Source organism: Mustelus asterias, chromosome 4 (assembly GCF_964213995.1).
Source record: "Mustelus asterias chromosome 4, sMusAst1.hap1.1, whole genome shotgun sequence".
Taxonomy (NCBI): Eukaryota; Metazoa; Chordata; class Chondrichthyes; order Carcharhiniformes; family Triakidae; genus Mustelus; species Mustelus asterias.
In genome coordinates this window covers 129,111,332-129,132,924 of record NC_135804.1, presented here as the reverse complement: position 1 = coordinate 129,132,924, position 21,593 = coordinate 129,111,332, and the positions used below count along the sequence as shown (strand labels likewise).

The 21,593-nt window shown below is 46.6% G+C and overlaps 1 protein-coding gene across 2 annotated transcripts in view; it reads right to left on the bottom strand.

Moving 5' to 3' along the window:
* The window catches only part of LOC144492988 (tripeptidyl-peptidase 2-like), a 130,462-nt gene extending 111,707 nt beyond the window's left edge, over positions 1-18,755 (bottom strand). For both annotated transcript variants that reach the window (XR_013497663.1, XM_078211743.1), the window contains exons 1-5: positions 18,485-18,755; positions 9,872-10,000; positions 7,206-7,301; positions 6,690-6,794; positions 3,678-3,802 (exon numbers count right to left, since the gene is read on the bottom strand). Coding sequence is in view for 1 of the 2 variants with exons in the window: in XM_078211743.1 (XP_078067869.1) it covers positions 3,678-3,802; positions 6,690-6,794; positions 7,206-7,301; positions 9,872-10,000; positions 18,485-18,664 (635 nt within the window). In the remaining variant the exon portion in view is untranslated. The remainder of the gene's footprint in view (positions 1-3,677; positions 3,803-6,689; positions 6,795-7,205; positions 7,302-9,871; positions 10,001-18,484) is intronic.
* Between the last annotated feature and the right edge of the window lie 2,838 nt (positions 18,756-21,593).

Genomic DNA, 21,593 nt, shown 5'->3' with positions numbered 1-21,593 from the left:
AGGGTGAATTGATTTGCTCATGATCAAAGGAGTTGATAGTTTCTCTCTGCAGACCCTATTCCTCTAATTGGGGTGTCAGATCAAGGGGAAATAACCTTCAAATTAGAAATAATGCATTCAGAGACGAAGGATTTCACACAAAGATTAGTGAACTTTCTCCCACAAAGAGCTGCTGAGTTGTGCTCCAGTGAATATTTCAAAACGGGCATTAATAAATTTTTGTTAGTCAAGGGTATTAGTGGATACAAAATGAAGGCAATAGTTATTCAGATTAGCATGCTCAAGGGATTGAACGATTTTCTGTTTCTACACAGATTGCATTGTGAGATTGCATTACGAGGCACAACTATGTAAATTGGGTTTGTTCTCACTGGAAAAGAGAAGGTTGAGAGATGATCTGATTGTTGCTTTAAGGATTCTAAAGGGACAGGATAATAGTCATATGGCAGTACAGAACTTGAGCATTGCTGAAAAAAGACACGTCGTCAAAACTTTGCCATTTTGCACTCATTGGAACACTTCACAAGAATCTCAGATGGAAAGGGAATTTCTGCCCCAGGAAATGAGAATGCTGATTGCTTGGCAAGTGGACTTCCATTGGCACGGGCTGACTGGGTACAGTCAGTAATTTGCCGATTACAAACAGCGGGAGGAACATGGTGTTTAATATGATCCACCAGCCTTTGGGACGTACAGCTAACATACCTGGCATCACACCAGCAGTGAAATTCATATACCACACTAGTCATTTGTTTGATAGACAGAATGCCCCAAAACTTTGAGGCTTCTGCGATTCTTCAATTCTGGCCTTTGTGCAACCCCAGTTTCCTTTGTCTCACCACACATGGCTGTGCCTTCAGCTTTCACTTTGATTGACTTATTATTAAACTTACAAGAGGTCTGTACTTTTTTCCAGCTTCCCACTTTTCACTACATTTCTGAAGTTCAAAATCGCAAACTAACCTCTGCTCACATGACCTGGATAGAGAGAGACATTTTTGGAGTTCAGATTAGCCAATGTACTAGTGTCTTCTATACTTGAGCTATGGGAATCTGGCAATGCTGTTAGTCAGGAGTGAATGACTGGACCCTGCAGGCAAGATCTGTAATGTCCTAAGTTAAGGGTTGTAGGTTTTAAATAAAAAGAAAAGCTATCATCTGCACATGTAGATTCAAACTAACACACAACGGGTTTTATTGAAAGATATGTTCCCTGCACTGAACAGTGTACAAAGTAAAACAGCGGCCTGTGGCATCCTAATGACATTACCATCAAATCATATGACCAGTACCAGTATCAACCTCCATCCTACTTAACTTCATAATCACTCAGAATCTATGTGATCCAGCCTGTATGGATAAGACGTTCAGTTGGATATCATATTCATCATATTTCTAGACATTCTCTCCTTCACAGTCGTAATTCTTTTCTTCCATGAGGTATTTCTTTTTGTAAAATGCAACTTGTTCTTCTTAAAGTTACCTAGATTCTTCTTCCGAATATTCTTCTCAGAGAAAGCAGGTCTCGCCCAGCAAATCTTTGCAATGTAACCCATTTTACCAGAATTCTTGCACTGACTATCCTTGCTCTGCATTCATTCACTGAATGGCCCATTTTGGCACATCTGTGACATTCTTGTTGCTGTTTTGACTTCTTATGAGCAGTACCCTACTTGTGGATCTTTATTCCTGCACCAAATTGTGAAATCTCTTTAGTACCCAGTTCCATTGTTACTGCAATTTCTACTTTTGTCTTTATAGTTACAGCATGTTCAATCTTGTCTGGATAGCCACATTTTGGAAACTACAAACTAGACGATCTCGAAGAGCATCGTCCAACGATTCACCAAATTAACAATGCTGTGCCAGCCGTTTTAAGGTTGCCACAAACTGGGCAATGCTTTTGCCTTCCACTTGGTTTCTTCAGGGGAACCTGAACGGTTCCATGATGATCACTGGCTTGGGAGAGTAATGCTCTTCAAGGATGTTCGTCAAGTCATCATAAGTTTTGGTTCCTGATTTTGCTGGATGAACAAAGTTCCGGAACAAATTAAGAGTTTTACTTCCTATTGTACTAAGAAAAGCTGGTATAAGAGCAACACATTTGCAATCTTATTCACTTGCACAAAATACTGACAATGCTCAGCATAGGAAATTCATGAATCATGGATTTGAAAGTATCCATGGATCGTAATTGGTCTGCAGGCATCAGCAACTCGAAAGTGCTCAGTAGTTAGAACCATAGAAAATTACAGCTCAGAAACAGGCCTTTTGGCCCTTCTTGTCTGTGCCGAACCATTTTATGCCTCGACCGACTGACCTGCACTTGGACCTTATCCCTCCACACCCCTCTCATCCATGAACCCGTCCAAGTTTTTCTTAAATGTTAAAAGCATTTACCACTTTATCCGGCAGCTCATTCCACACTCCCACCACTCTCTGCGTGAAGAAGCCCCCCCTAATATTCCCTTTAAACTTTTCTCCTTTCACCCTTAACCCATGCTCTCTGGTTGTTTTCTCCCCTAGCCTCAGTGGAAAAAGCCTGCTTACATTCACTCTATCTATACCTATCAAAATCTTATACACCTCCATCAAATCTCCCCTCATTCTTCTACGCTCCAGGGAATAAAGTCCCAACCTATTCAATCTCTCTCTGTCACTCAGCTTCTCAAATCCCGGCAACATCCTTATGAACCTTCTCTGCACTCTTTCAACTTTATTTACATCCTTCCTGTAACTAGGTGACCAAAACTGTACACAATACTTTTTTTACTATCTTCCCAGTACACCCCTTTGAACGTCACAGAGTCTTTTTTCTTACATGGTCTTCCTGACACTGGCATTCCAATTGTTAATTCTTATTGTCGCTTCTCCCAAGCTTTCTAATATTCGAAGTGTGAGGACCCACAATAGTTTTATCTTCTCTTTAGGATCTACTCTCGATGTTCTCAATGAAACAAAATCACACCCATCATCAATTTTCTTTTTGCAATGTCCTAGCTATGTTTGGGGTTGTGGGTTTTAAACAAAAAGAAAACCTGTGGTTTTGCACATGAAGATTCAAACTCTCACGCAGCAGGTTTTATTGAAAGATGTTCTTTGCATTGCACACTGTACAAACTGAAAATAAAACATCAGCCTGTGGCAACACCCCAATGACATCGCTATCAAATCATGTGATTGGCTCCAAAAGCAAGCAGCAACCCTTTTAAATTCATAACATCCAAAATCTTTAAACCAAGTATGTTCAAGTAAATATGAGGTATAGCTCACAAGCAAAACAAAACTCAAGGACACAGTTAGTATATATATATGGATGGGAGGAAAGATTGAACAATGCAATCACAACATTTTCACACAGCTTCATTCTCCCTTTCAAAACTGCAGCATGATTTCTGCAAATATTGCAAATTTAAGAAATAGCTTGCTTTGCTTCCAAGTAAATTTCTCTACTTTTCTGCAATCGCTTTTTGATGGGTAAATAAAGGATGTGTCTTTCTATGTCATAGCTTAAGGTAAAAATTTGACCAACATATTTTTAATTATGATGCAGAATCACTTTTGGAAAACGTCAATTGATTTTAAGCGCTCGATTGTATCTGCTAGAAATTATCTCAAGTAAAATTCATTGTGCATTATATAAAAGTCCGAAGAGCTGACACTACAAATTAATTCACCTCCAACTTTTTCCATCGTGCCAAACCAAGCAATCATATACAGGCCCAACATCAGAGTATTTCTTCTCCAGCACATCCAACTGATCAACTTGGCACTGAAGGTCTTCGAGGACCAACTTCTCTTCCTGTTGGAGAATTCAATTGCAACACAACATGTTAACACCTTAAAGACCAAGAGAACTCCCCCACCCCGATCCCTAACAATGATCAGGAACAAGGCACTTCAGTCATGCGGAGAGACTGAAGAGTGTGGGATTGTTCCCTTAGAGCAGAGAAAGTTAGACGGCAGGTTTACAACAGGTGTTCAAAATTATGAGACATTTTGCTAGAGTAAATAAGGGGAAAACAGCCATGTACTGGTGGGCAGGACACAGCAAATTGGTGTGATCTGGACTTCATTGCTTGAAAGTGAGGTTGAGTTAGATTCAATCTCAACTTAAATGGAAAACCATGTGAAAAGCTGAATGGGGGAAACACATTACAAAACAAAATTGGACAACTGCTTCCAAGAGTTGGCACAGTGTGTGGGGAACAGCCTCCTTTGCACTGTTGGATTCTATAGTCTGTCAGCATTGATCCACTGCTATGGAATGCACAAGACAACATTATTTTCTTCATGTTACTGTCCATCAGAGTGGTGGCTAACAGAGGCTGTCAATTCTTGTACTGCACTTTTGTTTGGTTTTCTTGGTTCTTTTGTGTCAGGGTTTCCTTGTGATCAGCCAGCAGCACCCAGTATCATGGTGCCGCAGCAACAGTGGCGGGCGACAGAGAATTCAGAGTACAAATTGCCTGTCAACTGTCACCAAGGGATCCACACAAGACCAGGTCTCAGGGACAAGGTCCACACTTATAGATTTTGCTTCATTATGTTAAAGGGCTAATGGTGCTGAGACTGATGAATTACAGAGACCTAATTCTTAGCCAAAGCCATTAAATACAGACAAATGTATGGTGAAGGCCAACTGGTATAAAATCCATAAGCTATGGTTAATAAACAATGAGTTACAAGTGATGGGTCAGTTATAACAAAGGGAATTAAGCTCTTTTGACACATTGAATTCACTCGCTTGAAAAGGAAAATTAGGCATCAGAAAGAAGTCAGTTATTGCTCTGCTAGTCAGAATGTTGCTGGGTCAAGTCCCATTCTGGAGACTTGAGCGCATAATCTAGGCTGATATCCCAGTTTACAAAAATGTTTGCCGATAAATAAAAAATCTAGGTCCAATCCAGCAAAATAAAGATGCATATCAACCAAGGACTCCCAGGACTGCTTAGCTTCAACCTCTAACACATATGAAATTCTGAAAAAAACTTGTCTGAATGTCCAAATTGGCAATTATTTCTCATCACTGAAGTGCCAAACCAAACTTAATGCTCAACTGATTAATTAAATAAAACTTAATTCTGCAATTATATCGGTAAATTGGTCCTGAGATCATGTTAATTTTGGTACGGCTAAGACATTAAAATGATGGTATAACAGAGATCAATATAATCCTACACAAGGTTCTGCCACCAGCTAGGAGTAAAGCCTGTACAAGACCAACTGCACGAACAAGGCTTTGACAATCTTGCTACTACCTCAGGTCTATACGTTACCGGTTAGTAGGCTGGGCACCAGTAACTAAATGTGTGTGTTTGTGCATGTGGACCTCCAAGCAAAGTAAGCCAAATCTAAAGTCTGTATGAGTTTCACCCAAAGTTCAGAGAGCCCCTCAGTTAATAGCATGTTGGCTATATTGTTAAGCTACATAGATGAAGAGTATTGTTTAATTAAGTACTTTGAGCACATATAAACTGGGAACATCCCTTGAAAGCGTGTGAATTAGTTTATTTTGCTTGTTCTCAAAAAGTGTATATAAATAGGGGGCAGCTGGGACACTAGGGGTGTGAGAGCAGTATTGAGATTGAACAAAGTCAATAAATTTTCTCAGTAAGGGAAAAACTCTATGCCCTGGTTTGGACTTCACCAACAGGCTTCGATCCTGCTAACACCTCCACATGCATGAGTATAGATGTTTGAGAATGCCCATGACCCTCAAAGCCAGTCATGCAAAAGAGATCAACTGTTTAAATGCTGCTAATTTCTCAAAGTGACAGCTCTGTTAGATTGCTCTTGTAAATGATGAAACTTACAAGTACAAGGATCCTATGCTTGGAGCAACAGAGTGAAAGGAACGGCCTTTGTAAAATCTGTGGCACATTAACACCCATGATTTTGGCATGCCGCATATGCACATAAATAGTTGCAACTGCCTCCAAACTGTTACCTCTTCAATACACCACAATAGCTCGAAGTGAGTGTTTTATATGGAGGCATGATCGCCCATAGAGTCCAAACGGCAATGGGGAGCAAAAGCGATTTAATTACACACCACTGAACTATCATTCCCAGCCACATCTCCCCACTGCAACATCACTCAACCTCAGGAAGAAATAAAAGGTATTGGGGAAATAAGCTGTTTTATTTCTTTTTTTGCACTTGATCATGGTATTAAACATTCAAAACCCCAATCAAACTTGGAAAAATCCCTACTGCACCTAGAATCTTACAGGACAGAGGAGTATTTGACTTATTGGATAAGACCACTGTCTTGCTCTTTCCACATAGCCCTGTACGTTTTCCCCCTTCAACTCTAACTCCATTCTGAAAATTATCATTGTTTCGGTTTCCACCACCCTTTAAAGCAGCGCATTCCAGATCACAACAACTTGTTGCATTTAAAAACGTTGCTCCTCATCTCCCCTCTGGTTCTTTTGCCAATTACTTCAAACATATTTCACTATTTATTTTACTTCCTTCATTTCACCGGCATGCTACCAAACTGGGTGTGAATGGTGAATGAACTGGATAAAGTCTCATTCATTTTAACAGAGATTCATAAAATCACAGCCCCAAGTGAGCCTACACCAACCAATATGATTTCCCACCCTTTCCCGCTACAGATTGAATAGGCCGAATGGCCTACTCTTGTTCCTATTTTTTATGATTACACTGGAACTCAGGACCTGAGATAGGTTAGTGCAGTTTTTGTTTAAGTCATTCAGCCTTCGATGAGCTTCTGCCACAGCAACGCGATGTGAAGGGTCCCACTGCTTCTCCCGTCTTTCTTGCTGTTTATAAAAATAAGCAAAAACACAAAATTAGGACAGACTGAGAAAGAACAGGTCATCGTGAAAACGAAGAACGAGGATCAGAACATTAGGTGTATCGACTCCTTCTGTGCCTTGAACCTCTACAGTTTTTTAGATCTAAAATGCAACGTTGGTTCATTGATAGAAAAGAGTCTATCCCAAATAATGTTCTATTAAAATTATTTTTTATAAATTGTCAGCATTGAATAGGGACAAGTATAATACTATATACTGCATTGATCAAACGCATAAAGACAGGAAGTGTAAAATAGGTGTCTTAATGAAATAATCTGACGTGCATCCACATAGAGAGAAGCAACTTGGCACACCCACGCACACACCACACACACCCTTGGCAAATTCAATCTTCTCCTCTGATCAGGAGCTCACCTGAATTCTCTCCTTGAGGGCTGTGGGGTAGAGTTCAAAGGCATTTTTTATACCAATGTGATACCTCAAAGAAGGATTAATCCAATCTGGTGGTACCTAAATCAAAACACAAAGAGTACACAGTACAGAGGGTATATCACAAACAGCACTCTGTGAACTTGGATCCTCGGTAGGCTACACACTGAATAAATGGCACAATATTTCCACACTTTGTTTTATTGAAATCAAATAGGGTCTCACTCCCTCCATCGATAACCTTCCTAGTTATGCTCCATACAGGTCGAGAAACAACTGACAAATCTGTTTACGGTTGTGCATTTTATCTAGCCTTTCCAGTGCTGAATAACAATGCTGGTATCTTTCCTGTTACTTGGGCAGGGTCAGCTGATGTCTCAGTTCCTCACAAAATGCACAAGATTTGCAAAGTATTAAATGAGCAAAATCCATACACAGCATTAATGAAGCATTTTTTAAAAAAGTATGTGTTTCATTTTTGACAAAAATTCCCAGGACATCTTTGACAACTGGGCTTTTAAATCCCAAACTGCAAAACATCAAATGCTGTCATTAGAAAATTCTATTTGTGAAAACTCTCTCTAAACAGTAAGATGGAATATACATCACTTCATGGTATTAATGGTGATGTCTGAACTGTCGCTGGGTATTTTTTAATATGAGCCGGATTATGCATATTATCACTATCGTCAAATTGAACAGATCATATGCATAATTTGTGACACATTCCTAAATCCTAATCCACATTACCGACTGATCCCAGTGGTCTGAACAGCGCTCTAAGGCAGCTGATTAGCTTGCTACATTAGTTGTACTGATAACACATCTGTATAACTAATATTACAAATAACACAAATATTAGCAATCTCATACCCACACTGCTCACAGTGGTGGGTCTCGTGATTCTCCGTCAAGGGGATGAGTGATGACTACTCTGAGAAACCTCACACACAAATTACAACAAATGTACACATATCCTCCCATTGTAAAAGTAAAATCATCAGCCCATGCATCATAACAATTTTAAAAATATATATTTACAAGAATCTAATAGAGAAAGGAAGCCTATGGAGTGATCTGATAGAGGAGTTTAAAGTTATGATAGGGTTTGATCAGGTAGATTTTTTTTGAATCCCTGCAGTGCAGAAGGCAGCCATTCAACCCATTGAATCTGCACTGATGTCCCCACTTGCCTGGGGAGTCAAAATTAGAGAGCATAAATATAAGATTGGACAGGGTAGATTCAGTAAGAATGTTCCCGATGGTGGGGGAGTCCAGAACTTTTTTTTCATTCATTCGAAAGACATGGGCGTCGCTGGCTGGCCAGCATTTACTGCCCATCCCTAGTTGCCCTTGGAGGGCAGTTGAGTGTCAACCACATTGCTGTGGCTCTGGAGTCACATGTAGGCCAGACCAGGTAAGGACGGCAGATTTCCTTCCCTGAAGGACATTAGTGAACCAGATGGTTTTTTTTGACACTCAGCAATGGTTTCACGGTCATCAGCAGATTCTTAATTCCAGATATTTTTTATTTGAATTCAAATTTCACTATTTGCTGTTGTGGGATTTGAACCCAGGTCCCCAGAACATTAGCTGAGTTTCTGGATTAATAGTTTAGCGATAATACCACTAGACCATTGCCTCCCCTAGGGGTCATAGTTTGAGGATAAGTGGTAAACATTTTCGGACTGTGAGGAGAAATTTCTTCACCCAAAGGGTGGTGAACCTGTGGAATTCACAATCACAGCAAGTAGTTGAGGCCAAAACAATGTGTGATTTCAAGAAAAAATTAGATATAGCTCTTGGGGCTAAAGGGATCAGGGGATATGAGAAGGTGGGATCAGGATATTGAACTTGACGATCAGCCATGATCAAAATGAATGAGAGAGCAGCATCGAAGGGACGAGTGGCCTACTCTTGCTTCTATTCCCTATGTTTCTATGTAAGGTAGTCACGAATAAAACCAACATAGAAATTCAGGAGAAACCTCTTTACCTAGCGAGTGCTTAGAACATAGAAGTATTCAGGCTTGGGGTGGTGAGGCAAATAGCATGGATATATTTATGGAAGGTTAGATAAACATGAGACAGTTTATTAGTGTCACAAGTAGGCTTACATTCACACTGCAATGAAGTTACTGTGAAAATCCCCTAGTTGCCACACTCCGGCGCCTGTTCGGGTACACTGAGGGAGAGTTTAGCATGGCCAATGCACCTAAACAGCACATCTTTCAGACCATGGGAGGAAACCAGAGCATCCGGAGGAAACCACTCAGTCGAGGGGAGAACGTGCAGACTCCATGCAGACAGTGACCCAAGCCAGGAATCGAACACAAGTTCCTGGTGCTGAGAGGCAGCAGTGCTAACCACTGCACCGCCCATAGACAGAAAGGGATTTAAAAAATGTTGATGGGTTGGATGAAGAGAGGTGGGAGGAAATTTGTGTGGAATATTAATATCAGCATAGAGCAATTAAGCTGAAGGGGCCCCGAGTCTTTGCTGGACACTCCATGTAATTCTAAACCATACTTTGTAAAATATGTCCAACATTGTATTAGTGTTTTATTGGCAAGTGCACTCATTGCTGAAACAAGTCAAAGTGCTGATTAATGTTGTGCTTAAGTTTACAGTACAGAAGTGACCTAGTGATACCTTCAGAGTTCTTCCTGAGAGGCCAACTAGAGTGCCATCCTTAACTTCCAGCACAGTAGATGTGTCCACATCGCCGCTTCCTGAGACATCAATGAGATCAACAATCTTTGGTTTTCCATCTGTTGTTATCTGAAGAGTGCATAAGAAGTAGTCAGCAAATCAGACAGTTCATTTGGTGTTCCATGTTCTCAACATCTGGGAGGCCAGATGTGAAAATGCTAATTTCTAACAGCTACACATACTCAAACAGAAATGTGTGAACAGTGAAAAATGAATGTCCTTTGCAACACAAAATATACTTCCTGGTAATTTGAAACAGACTTGTTTGATTCAAATGCTCTGATCGTATGTAACAATACTCCTCCCTTGGTTATGTTACATGATTCACTTCCTTTAAGCAGACAAGGTAACTTTGAAGTGTAAGAATTAGACATTGTATGAATGATAGCTGGTCTTCCATGCTGCTGTTTACAGTGAGTCAGAGGTTATGCTCTTTTACAACAGGAAGGTGTTCCAGAAAGCAGAAATACATAAAAATATAGGAACAGGAGAAGGCCACTTAGACCTTCAAATCTGTTTTGTCATTCAGCGAGATTATTGCTGATTTGGACCTAACGCCATAAACCAGCCTTTGCCTCAGAATCCTTAATACCGCAGAGTAACATAAATCTATCAATCTCAGATTTAAAACCAAGTATTGAACTTGCGTCAATTGCTGTTTGTAAGAGTGCTTCAAAACTCTACCCGACTGTGTGTTGAAGAGTTTCCACAGGTTTTTATCGTTAAAAAAACTTTTTAAAAAATCCATGTAAAGCTGTAATCTTTGAGGCTTGAAAGTAAGAGAATCTTGAAAACATTATTCACTGAGTCAATCTATAATTTTGTTTTGGAATGTTGCTTCACTCTTTGATCATATATTATCCTACTCCCTGAATACTCAATGAGTAACTACTCTGTATTGTAACAAACTTAATCAGAGGAGCTTCTTAATCAGCAATAAGTAAACTGAAGTCAAATGGACTGGGTATAATATCAGTATTAAAGAGACAGAGCAGAGTTTTAATATATTAGATGTTCTGCCTGGTAGAGCTAACAAGACAAAGGTGCCTCACTATGGGGTTTGAACCAACTCAATGCAGATTTATTTAAGAGCTGTTCCCAGATCAAAGTCCAAACATGAAGGGAGATAAAAACCCACGAATGCCTCTGGTGATGCTGCTGCATGCCATGTGATGAAACACACAGAAACGCATTGCTTTACAATCTGGTTTAGATCCCAAATGGGTTTTTTTTTTACACACACTCGAGTGTTGACAATTGACAATTTTGGAGGTGACATCTTATGAATTATTATTGTAACTGATGTAAAACAATATGTCTTCCTGCAGACCATTTCAAATTAATTCATCCTGGACTCGACTCATTATTTCCCAAGGGAAGAAAACAAATAAACGTTTACGCAGCACAACTCTCCGAAAGACTCCTAAAGGTTTTACGTGCAAGAAGTTGTTTTTGGAAAAGACCAATGGTGTTAACATCGCAGGTAAAAGGCAGCATCTCTGACAATGAAGCTTTGATACAGATTATGTATTCCAGTCTAATATTATGGCTTCAACACACAGAAGCATAGAATCCCTACAGGGCAGAAGATGGCCATTCGGCCCATCGGGTCAGCACCGACCACAATCCCACCCATCCCCTATCCCCACAGCCCCACGTTTATCCTGCTAGTCTCCTTGACACTAAGAGGCAATTTACCATGGCCAATCAACCTAACCCGCACATCTTTGGACTGTGCACCGGAGCACCTGGAGGAAACCCACGCAGACACGGGGAGAACGTGCAGACTCCACACAGACAGCGACCCAAGTCCAGGAATCAAATCCGGATCCCTGGTGCTGTAAGGCAGCAATGCTAATCACCGTGCCTTTCTAACTTGGAAATAAAGTGTTAATGAATGAACTTCTGCTAAGTTTTCATATCTACTGTCTACTTCCTTTTAAAGAAATAAACCATTAACTCAGAACACTCCAAAGTATTTATTAACCTCAATGGTGACGGAAGCACAGCTCAACCTTTGCTCCTTAACCAAAAGCGGTGATGTGAACAGGCCAAATATCGTGAATTGAAAGTGAAAGTATAAAAGTTGCAGACCAGGATGACTGCGCTCGACGTTAAAGCAGCTCTGGAAAAACTGCAGTCAGTGAGAACCAGGGGGAAAGCTCTCCACTGGTCGGACGCACACCTCGCACAAAGGAAGGTGGTTGTGGTTGTTAGCGGCCAATCATCTCGACCCCGGGACACCACTACAAGAGATGCTCACTAAAGACTCAGCACCATTCATAACTCCTCAGACACTGAAGCTGTGCATGCCTGCACGCAGCAAGACCTGAACAACATTCAGGCTGGGGCAAGTGACATTCACACCACACAAGTGCGAGTTAATGGCCATCTTCAACAAGAGAGAATCTAACCACTTCCCCGACATGCAACATCATTACCATCACTGACCAGGTGGCTAAGCGCTTAAGGCTAACCCATTATAAGTGTGAGTTGACGTATTTTGGGAGGGTTAACAAGGTAAGGGAATACACAATGGACGGTAGGACTGCAGGAAGTACAGAGTAGCAGGACCTTGAGGTGCATATCAAAAGATCCTTGAAGGCAACAGGACAGGTCAATAAAGTGGTTAAGACATGTATGATATTTGCCTTTATCAGCCAAGGCATAGAATCTAAGTGCAGGGAGGTTATGATGGAATTGTATAAAACGCTTGTTAGGCCACAGCTAGAATACTGTGAGTAGTTCTAGTCACCGCATTATAGGAAGGATGTGATTGCACTGGAGAGGGAGCAGAGGAAATTCATGAGATGTTGCCTGGGCTGGAGCATTTCAGCTATGAAGCGAAGGCTGAGGCAGCACCTTACTGAGGTGCAAAGATAGGGTAGATAGGAAGCAACTATTCTTATGAGGAAAGGTTAAATAGGTTGGTCCTGTATTCATCGGAATTTAGAAGAATGAGGGGCATATAGTATTCTCAGCAGGTGGAAACGGAAAAGCTGTTTGCCCTTGAGAGAGTGTCTAGGACCAGAATAGAGCTAACATTTCGACTGTGGCATCCGGACTCGAAACGTTGGCTCTATTCTCTCTCCACAGATGCTGTCAGAGATTTTCCAGCATTTTCTGTTTTTGTTTCAGATTCCAGCATCCACAGTAATTTTCTTTTGCATTAAAGAAAGATTTGCATTTATTCAGCATCTTTCAGACCTTGGGACATTCCAAAGTTTCCAGACATCACCAAACGCTAACTTTAAGGTTATGTTCTCGTGTTTTGGACAATCCCAGAGGAATGTTTCTCTCCATCAACCCTGTCAACTCATTTATTTAATCATCTTAAACACATAATTTGGTCACTCCTTTATCTTCTGTTTTCAAGCAAATACAAACCTAATCTACCCAATTTCTCTTTATAATTTAATCCTTCTGGCCTAGATATAAAAAGACCAAAGGCGCCAATGAAATATCACGTCTTATTAGGTCCTAAACATATATCATCCATCAGTATGCTCCTGACATATAATCAGTAACTGTCACCACCTTGGCAGTCCTCTTCTCCACTCTAAATCTCTTTCAATTTGAAACCGGCGTAACACGAGACAATTTTGCCAGCAATTTTTAAAGCAATACAGTAAGATTTGGAGAACAGAACGACAGATAAATCACCCATGAGGAGTTGGGGAGATGCCAGTTAGCCTAGCATACTTTTGGGTTAGATTTTGTTTGCGTGCATCCACACCTTGTCAGAGATTGCCGATCAGGCACAGCGAGGCAAGAAAACTAAACGGACCAAATCATTTTTTGGTCAACTCACCTGCTCTGGGTCAGTACCAGGGCACTCTCCCCAGATCACAAGCACAGCTGCTGTTATCTCTCTCACTGTGTTCACTGGTGCCTGGTCGGGCCTGCTTGTGAATTAGCATCACGAAGCAATCGGCCCAGCATGTTTATGGTGAATTTCTAAAAGAGCTGCTGACTACACCCAGCCTGTGCCTGAACTCAGCACTACAATTCTTACTGCAATGCATTGGTAAATGCATAAACAGGGCTGCAAGAACAGAAAGAGGTAATTCAGTCCTAATATGTCAGCACGCCATTCGAATTAAAACAGTGATGTTCTGTACTGCAACTCCATTTACCGACCCAACTTCATATTCCTTGATATGCCAAGCCAACAATAATCTTATCAACTTCAGTCTTGACAGCTCCAGCACATAGAGAGAGAGGGGGGGTGGGGAGAGAGGGGGGGTGGGGAGAGAGGGGGGGGGGGGGTGGAGAGAGGGGGGGGGGGGGGGTGGTGAGAGGGGGGGGGGGGGTGGAGAGAGAGGGGGGGGTGGAGAGAGAGGGGGGGGTGGAGAGAGAGGGGGGGGGTGGAGAGAGAGGGGGGGGTGGAGAGAGAGGGGGGGGTGGAGAGAGAGGGGGGGGGTGGAGAGAGAGGGGGGGGGTGGAGAGAGAGGGGGGGGTGGAGAGAGAGGGGGGGGTGGAGAGAGAGGGGGGGGGTGGAGAGAGAGGGGGGGGTGGAGAGAGAGGGGGGGTGGAGAGAGGGGGGGTGGAGAGAGGGGGGGGTGGAGAGAGAGGGGGGGGTGGAGAGAGAGGGGGGGGTGGAGAGAGAGGGGGGGGTGGAGAGAGAGGGGGGGGTGGAGAGAGAGGGGGGGGTGGAGAGAGAGGGGGGGGTGGAGAGAGAGGGGGGGGTGGAGAGAGAGGGGGGGGTGGAGAGAGAGGGGGGGGTGGAGAGAGAGGGGGGGGTGGAGAGAGAGGGGGGGGTGGAGAGAGAGGGGGGGTGGAGAGAGAGGGGGGGTGGAGAGAGGGGGGGGGTGGAGAGAGGGGGGGGGTGGAGAGAGGGGGGGGGTGGAGAGAGGGGGGGGGGTGGAGAGAGGGGGGGGGTGGAGAGAGGGGGGGGGGTGGAGAGAGGGGGGGGGGGGTGGAGAGAGGGGGGGGGGTGGAGAGAGGGGGGGGGTGGAGAGAGGGGGGGGGTGGAGAGAGAGGGGGGGGTGGAGAGAGGGGGGGGGTGGAGAGAAGGGGGGGGGTGGAGAGAGAGGGGGGGGGTGGAGAGAGAGGGGGGGGTGGAGAGAGAGGGGGGGGGTGGAGAGAGAGGGGGGGGGTGGAGAGAGAGGGGGGGGGGTGGAGAGAGAGGGGGGAGGTGGAGAGAGAGGGGGGGGTGGAGAGAGAGGGGGGGGTGGAGAGAGAGGGGGGGTGGAGAGAGAGGGGGGGGTGGAGAGAGAGGGGGGGGTGGAGAGAGAGGGGGGGTGGAGAGAGAGGGGGGGTGGAGAGAGAGGGGGGGGTGGAGAGAGAGGGGGGGGTGGAGAGAGAGGGGGGGGTGGAGAGAGAGGGGGGGGTGGAGAGAGAGGGGGGGGTGGAGAGAGAGGGGGGGGTGGAGAGAGAGGGGGGGGTGGAGAGAGAGGGGGGGGTGGAGAGAGAGGGGGGGGTGGAGAGAGAGGGGGGGGTGGAGAGAGAGGGGGGGTGGAGAGAGAGGGGGGGGTGGAGAGAGAGGGGGGGGTGGAGAGAGAGGGGGGGTGGAGAGAGAGGGGGGGGTGGAGAGAGAGGGGGGGGAGTGGAGAGAGAGGGGGTGGGAGAGAGAGGGGGGGGGTGGAGAGAGAGGGGGGGGTGGGGAGAGAGGGGGGGGGTGGGGAGAGAGGGGGGGGGTGGGGAGAGAGGGGGGGGTGGGAGAGAGGGGGGGGGGTGGGGAGAGAGGGGGGGTGGGTGGGGAGAGGGGGGGTGGGGGAGAGGGGGGGGTGGGGAGAGAGGGGGGGGTGGGGAGAGAGGGGGGGTGGGGAGAGAGGGGGGGGTGGGGAGAGAGGGGGGGGTGGGGAGAGAGGGGGGGGGTGGGGGAGAGGGGGGGGGTGGGGAGAGAGGGGGGGGGTGGGGAGAGAGGGGGGGGGTGGGGAGAGAGAGGGGGGGGTGGGGCGGAGGGGGGGGGGTGGGGAGAGAGGGGGGGGGGGTGGGGAGAGAGGGGGGGGGTGGGGAGAGAGGGGGGGGGTGGGGAGAGAGGGGGGGGGGTGGGGAGAGAGGGGGGGGGTGGGGGAGAGAGAGGGGGGGGGGGGGAGGGGAGGGAGGGGGGGGTGGGGAGAGAGGGGGGGGGGAGAGGGGGGGTGGGAGAGAGGGGGGGGTGGGGAGAGAGGGGGGGGTGGGGAGAGAGGGGGGGGTGGGGAGAGAGGGGGGGGTGGGGAGAGAGGGGGGGGTGGGGAGAGAGGGGGGGGTGGGGAGAGAGGGGGGGGTGGGGAGAGAGGGGGGGGTGGGGAGAGAGGGGGGGGTGGGGAGAGAGGGGGGGGTGGGGAGAGAGGGGGGGTGGGGAGAGAGGGGGGGGTGGGGAGAGAGGGGGGGGGTGGGGAGAGAGGGGGGGGTGGGGAGAGAGGGGGGGGTGGGGAGAGAGGGGGGGGTGGGGAGAGAGGGGGGGGGTGGGGAGAGAGGGGGGGGTGGGGAGAGGGGGGGGTGGGGAGAGGGGGGGGTGGGGAGAGGGGGGGTGGGGAGAGGGGGGGGTGGGGAGAGGGGGGGGTGGGGAGAGGGGGGGGGTGGGGAGAGGGGGGGGTGGGGAGAGGGGGGGGGTGGGAGAGGGGGGGTGGGGAGAGAGGGGGGTGGGGAGAGAGGGGGGTGGGGAGAGAGGGGGGTGGGAGAGAGGGGGGTGGGGAGAGAGGGGGTGTGGGGAGAGAGGGGGGGCGGTGGAGAGAGAGAGAGAGGGTTCTAAATTGTCTCCAGGCTGTGTGTGAAGAAATACTTTCTGATATTCAAAATAACAAAATACCGCGGATGCTGGAAATCTGAAATTAAAACAGAAAATGCTGGAAAAACTCAGCAAGTCTGGCAGCGTGTGCGGAAAGAAAAACAGAATTGTTGTTTCAATTCGGTAGTTGAAGAGAGGGTCGGAGAAATGTGATGGATTATATTGTTTAAAGTGTGGAGCACCTGGAGCACAGTAGATCAGTGACCGGCGGGAGCTCGGAGAGCTTGTAACAAAGATGTGTAGGTCATGAGGCGGAGGAAGCAGTAATGGCAGTAAAAGGTGCTCGCAGTTATATAAGATATCAGAATATATTATTGAGAGAATAAAGGCAGTGCTGAATGAATGCAAATAGTTAAGAACAAGTGATAGATGGCCCTGATGAATAGGGGGAAGATGTGGGGGAGGGGAAGGGAGAGCATTTGCATTGGGATAAGAAACTTTTGGGATATTAAAAAAGTCAAGATTCTTAAACTGTGTTTTCTCTTTCCAGGCCTGCTGAGTTTTTCTGTAATTTTGTTTCTATTTTTATCTTGCCTTGTCCTTAGTTCCACCAGAAGAGGAATAACAGTTCCTCTGTCTCTAACCTATAGAATCCTTTTTTAACACCAGATCGCCCACCATCCCCCGAACATTCATGATGTTGCATTCTGATACCTGATCATTTCATGTCAAAATTAAATCAGAAGACTAAAATTTACAACATTATTTAGTTGGTCCTTTGGAAAAAACCAAAATTTCAACACGTTTTTCCCAGAATGGCAACTAAATAATGTTTTAAATCTTACCCTTTGAAGACCAAACACAGCAATCGTCAGACAAGAGCTATCAAGAGCTTTGCAGAATCTTCCAGAATGTAGATAGTAATGTAATCTCTTGTAATCTACAGGGAAATGGGCAAGTATTGTGATAAACCTGCAGAGACACAGATCACAAGTCTGCTTCCTGAATTCCAGCTGTGTATCAGTATAGGCACAGATGAGATTGGCTGAATGGCCTCTCTCTCTGTCATATCATTCCACAATTCAATGGACTAAATGACATTAACACTGGGGGGTGCCGAGGAGTGCTCAAGTGCCATGTGCCCTCCACGAACTCCATTAACTTGGCCTGAGGCCTGAACCACTAATTTGTCAATTTGTTATATTTCCTGTTGGTGAGACTAAAATGCCTCAGACGCACCTCTCCCACACACAGCCTTGCCCTAGAAGATCAGACCCTTGCCCAAATCAGAAAGGCATAGGTTCAAGTCTCACTCAAGGCATAAATCAGGCTGATAGTTCCAGTACTGAGGGAGTGCTGTACTGTCGGAGATGCCACCTTCCACATGCAGTGTTAAATCATGTCCATCTGCTCAGGTGATTGTACAAATAATCAATGGCACTATCTGAAGAGGACAGGAGTTATTCCTGGTGACCATCGATCAACCAATTTCACTAAAACCTTATGCTGCTCACTATTTAGTTGTTGCATTTCTGACAGTAACTACAACTCAAGAGCATTTCATTGGCTTTAGGTGTCCTGAGGTCTGAAAGATGTTATAGCAATGCAATCCAGTCTCTCTCTATTTGTTATACCATCCAGTTGGGGATCAGGCGGGGAGGGGGTCAGTGGGGTTCAGGGATCAGCAGAGTATCAGGGATCAATGGGGATCGGGGGACAAGCTGTGGGTCAGGTGGTCAGTGGGGGTCACAGAAATATTGGGGGTCAGTGAGGGATTAGGGTCAGATTGGGGTTGGGGGGTCAAGGTGGTTTTGGGGGGTCAGGGCGGGCTTTGGGGGTCAGGATGGGTTTTGGGGTCAGTATAAGGCTCGGGTTTAACCCCCCCCTCCCCCCGGTACCTGCAGCCCCGCCGCCCCCGGGTCCACTCCCGAGTCCAGCACCGCTATCAGGACCCCGCGGCCATCACTCTCGGGCCTCCGGCACAGGAAGCCCAGCGCCCCGGTCTCCTGTTTGGGTAGCAGCGCCTGGAGCGGGAAGCCCGAGCCCCCACTCCGCACCGCAGCCCCCGACACCGACATGACCCCACGGCAGCACAGCCCACACCCGCTCCGCCTCGGCTCCCGGCCCAACCGCCTGACGACACTTCCGCCGCCGCATAGCAACCGCCATGGCAACGGGGGTTGCGGAGGGGGAGGGGGCGGAGAGGGCGGTGGGGCCGGGGCGGGGCCAGAGCGAGGGGCGGGGCCAGTGCCAGAGGCGGGGCCAGTGCGAGGGGGCGGGGCCGGTATGCGGGTACAAGACAAGATTGAGAGGCGGGGCGTAGCCAGGGGCGGGGCCGATGCGAGGGGCGGAGCTGGTGATAGGGGCGGGACCAGTGCGAGGGGGCGGGGCCAGAGCGAAGGGTGGGGCAACTGCAGGGGCATGACAGAGTGCTTGGGGCAGCAGTTGCCCAGCAATAAGGGAGGATCTTGGGGCTCCACTTTAACTGAGTAATATTAACTAATTAACAAAAGTTTTGCTGGATGGTGGGGTTGGTGGTATGGCTGCAGCGTGGGGAGGGGGGGGGGTGATGCTGTGCGATCGCGGAGAACCACCTCTGTTGTCAGCGTCTGCTCCATCAGGGCCCCGGGTTGCTGAGCCCGAGTCTGAGCCGCTGACATTGAGAAGCACGGAGGAACAAAGAAAATTACAGCACAGGAACAGGCCCTTCAAGCCTGCACCGACCGTGCTGCCCGACTTAACCAAAAACCCCTACCCTTCCGGGGACCATATCCCTCTATTCCCATCCTATTCATGTATTTGTCAAGACGCCCCTTAAAAGTCACTACCGTATCCGCTTCCACTACCTCCCCTGGCAGCGAGTTCCAGGCACCCACCACCCTCTGTGTAAAAAATCTGCCTCGTGCATCTCCTTTAAACCTTACCCCTCGCAACTTAAACCTCTGCCCTCTAGTAATTGACTCTTCCACCCTGAGTAAAAGCTTCTAACTATCCACTCTCTATCGAGTAGGGCAGAGTTACCGGGTACCTTTGCAACCGGAGACAGTGACACCACTATAGATAAAAGCAAAGTACTGTAGATTCTGGAATCTGAAGCAAAATCAAAAAATGCTGGAAAATTTCAGCAGGTGTGACAGCATCTGTGGAGAGAGAATAGAGCCAACATTTTGAGTCTGGATGACTTCGGCAGAGCTATAGACGTCAGAGTTATATGTCAATGGACAGGAGGGTGTGACTGAGTCAGGCAGGTATGGGGAACTAGCATGTAATGACAGAGGTACCTCAAGCCTTGACTCTGTCCAACAGATTCTGTCATGACTTTAACAAGACCCCCCGAGCTGGACCTCTTAGAATACACACTCCCTGATTAAGGCAGTCACCCGGTGCAGAGGGGGGCGGGGAAGGAGGAGAACCTCCTCGTGAACTTGCTCCTGGGCCTGACAAGGCGTTCCATCTACAGGTCCAGGCAGCAGGCATTCGATGGGGTTGTCCATCCTAATTGTCTGCCCCTCTACTGCGGCTACGTTCGCGGCCAGGTGTCCCTGGAGAGGGAGCATGCGGTGTCCACGGGCGCAGTTGACGCCTTCCGCATCCGTTGGGCACCACAGGGGCTGGGGTGCATTATAGACCCCGATAATCACATTATGATTTAATGTTTTAAGTTTCCTTTATACTTTGGTTCTGTTCGGGCTGTTCCCCCTCCTTTTGGGGAGCTGCCCCTTTTACTTTGTACCTGAGTTCATTTGGTTTAATTTATTTGTTTTGCCCTAAAAGAGGGAGAGGGAACATGTGGTGTCCGAGGGCACAGTTAATGCCTTTCGTGCCCACTGGGCACTGCAGGGACTATTGTGTATTACTGACCCCTTTATTCACATTTTAATTTGATGTTTTAAGTTTCCTTTCCGCTTTATTTTGCGTTTCGGGCGGTTCCGTCCTTTTAGGGAGCTGCCCTTTTTGAGTTGTTCCTAAGTTAATTTGATTTTGTTTATTTGGTTGAACATAAAAAGATATACCTGATTAAGGCAGTAATGAATTGGCCTATCAGGGAACCTACCTGTGTATAAAATGTGGAGTGTCAGGATTACTGGCATTCTGGGTTTTAAGGTAAAGTTAAAGTTTATTTATTAGTTACAAGTAAGGCTTACATTAACATTGCAATGAAGTTACTGTGAAATTCCCCTAGTCGCCACACTCCAGCACCTGTTCGGGTCAATGCACCTAACCAGCACGTTTTTCAGACTGTGGGAGGAAACTGGAGCACCCGGACGAAACCCACACAGACACAGGGAGAACGTGCAAACTTCACACAGACAGTGACCCAAGCCGGGAATTGAACCCAGGTCCTGGCACTGTGAGGCAGCAGTGCTAACCATTGTGCCGCCGTGCCGCCTCTGTTGAGGAATACCTAGTGGGGTGTTACTATGTAAATAAATCTAAGTTTGTTGAGGGGATACCTGCCTCTAAGGAGTTACTTCAGGTACAAGGTGCTTGTTGTCTGTGTGAATGATAATGGATGATTGGACTGAATATGGCACCATGGTGAACGATGCCATTCAAGTCGTGGGAATGAAGAGCAATATGGTAGTGATGGGAAACAGCAGAGTCAGGGGGATCAATACCATTCTCTGCAGTTGGAGGGAGAGGATCAAGTGGTCATGATCCATTCCGGTATCACAACATAGAAAAGACTAGAAAAGAGATTCTGCATAGAGAGCATGAGGATCTCGGAACTAAATTCAAAGGCAGAACCTCAAAGGTAATAATCTCTTACATGAGCCATGTATAAATTAGCATAAGGAAAGGCAGCTGGTGGAATTCGAATTCAATGAATAAATCTGGAATATAAAGCTAGTCTCAGTAATGTTGACCATGAAACCATCATCGATTTTATAAAAAGCCAACTAGTTCAATAACATTCTTGAGGGAAGGAAATCTGCCATCCTTACCCGGTCTAACCTATATGTGACTCCAGATCTACACTGTAGTTGACTCCCAATCCATCACGCA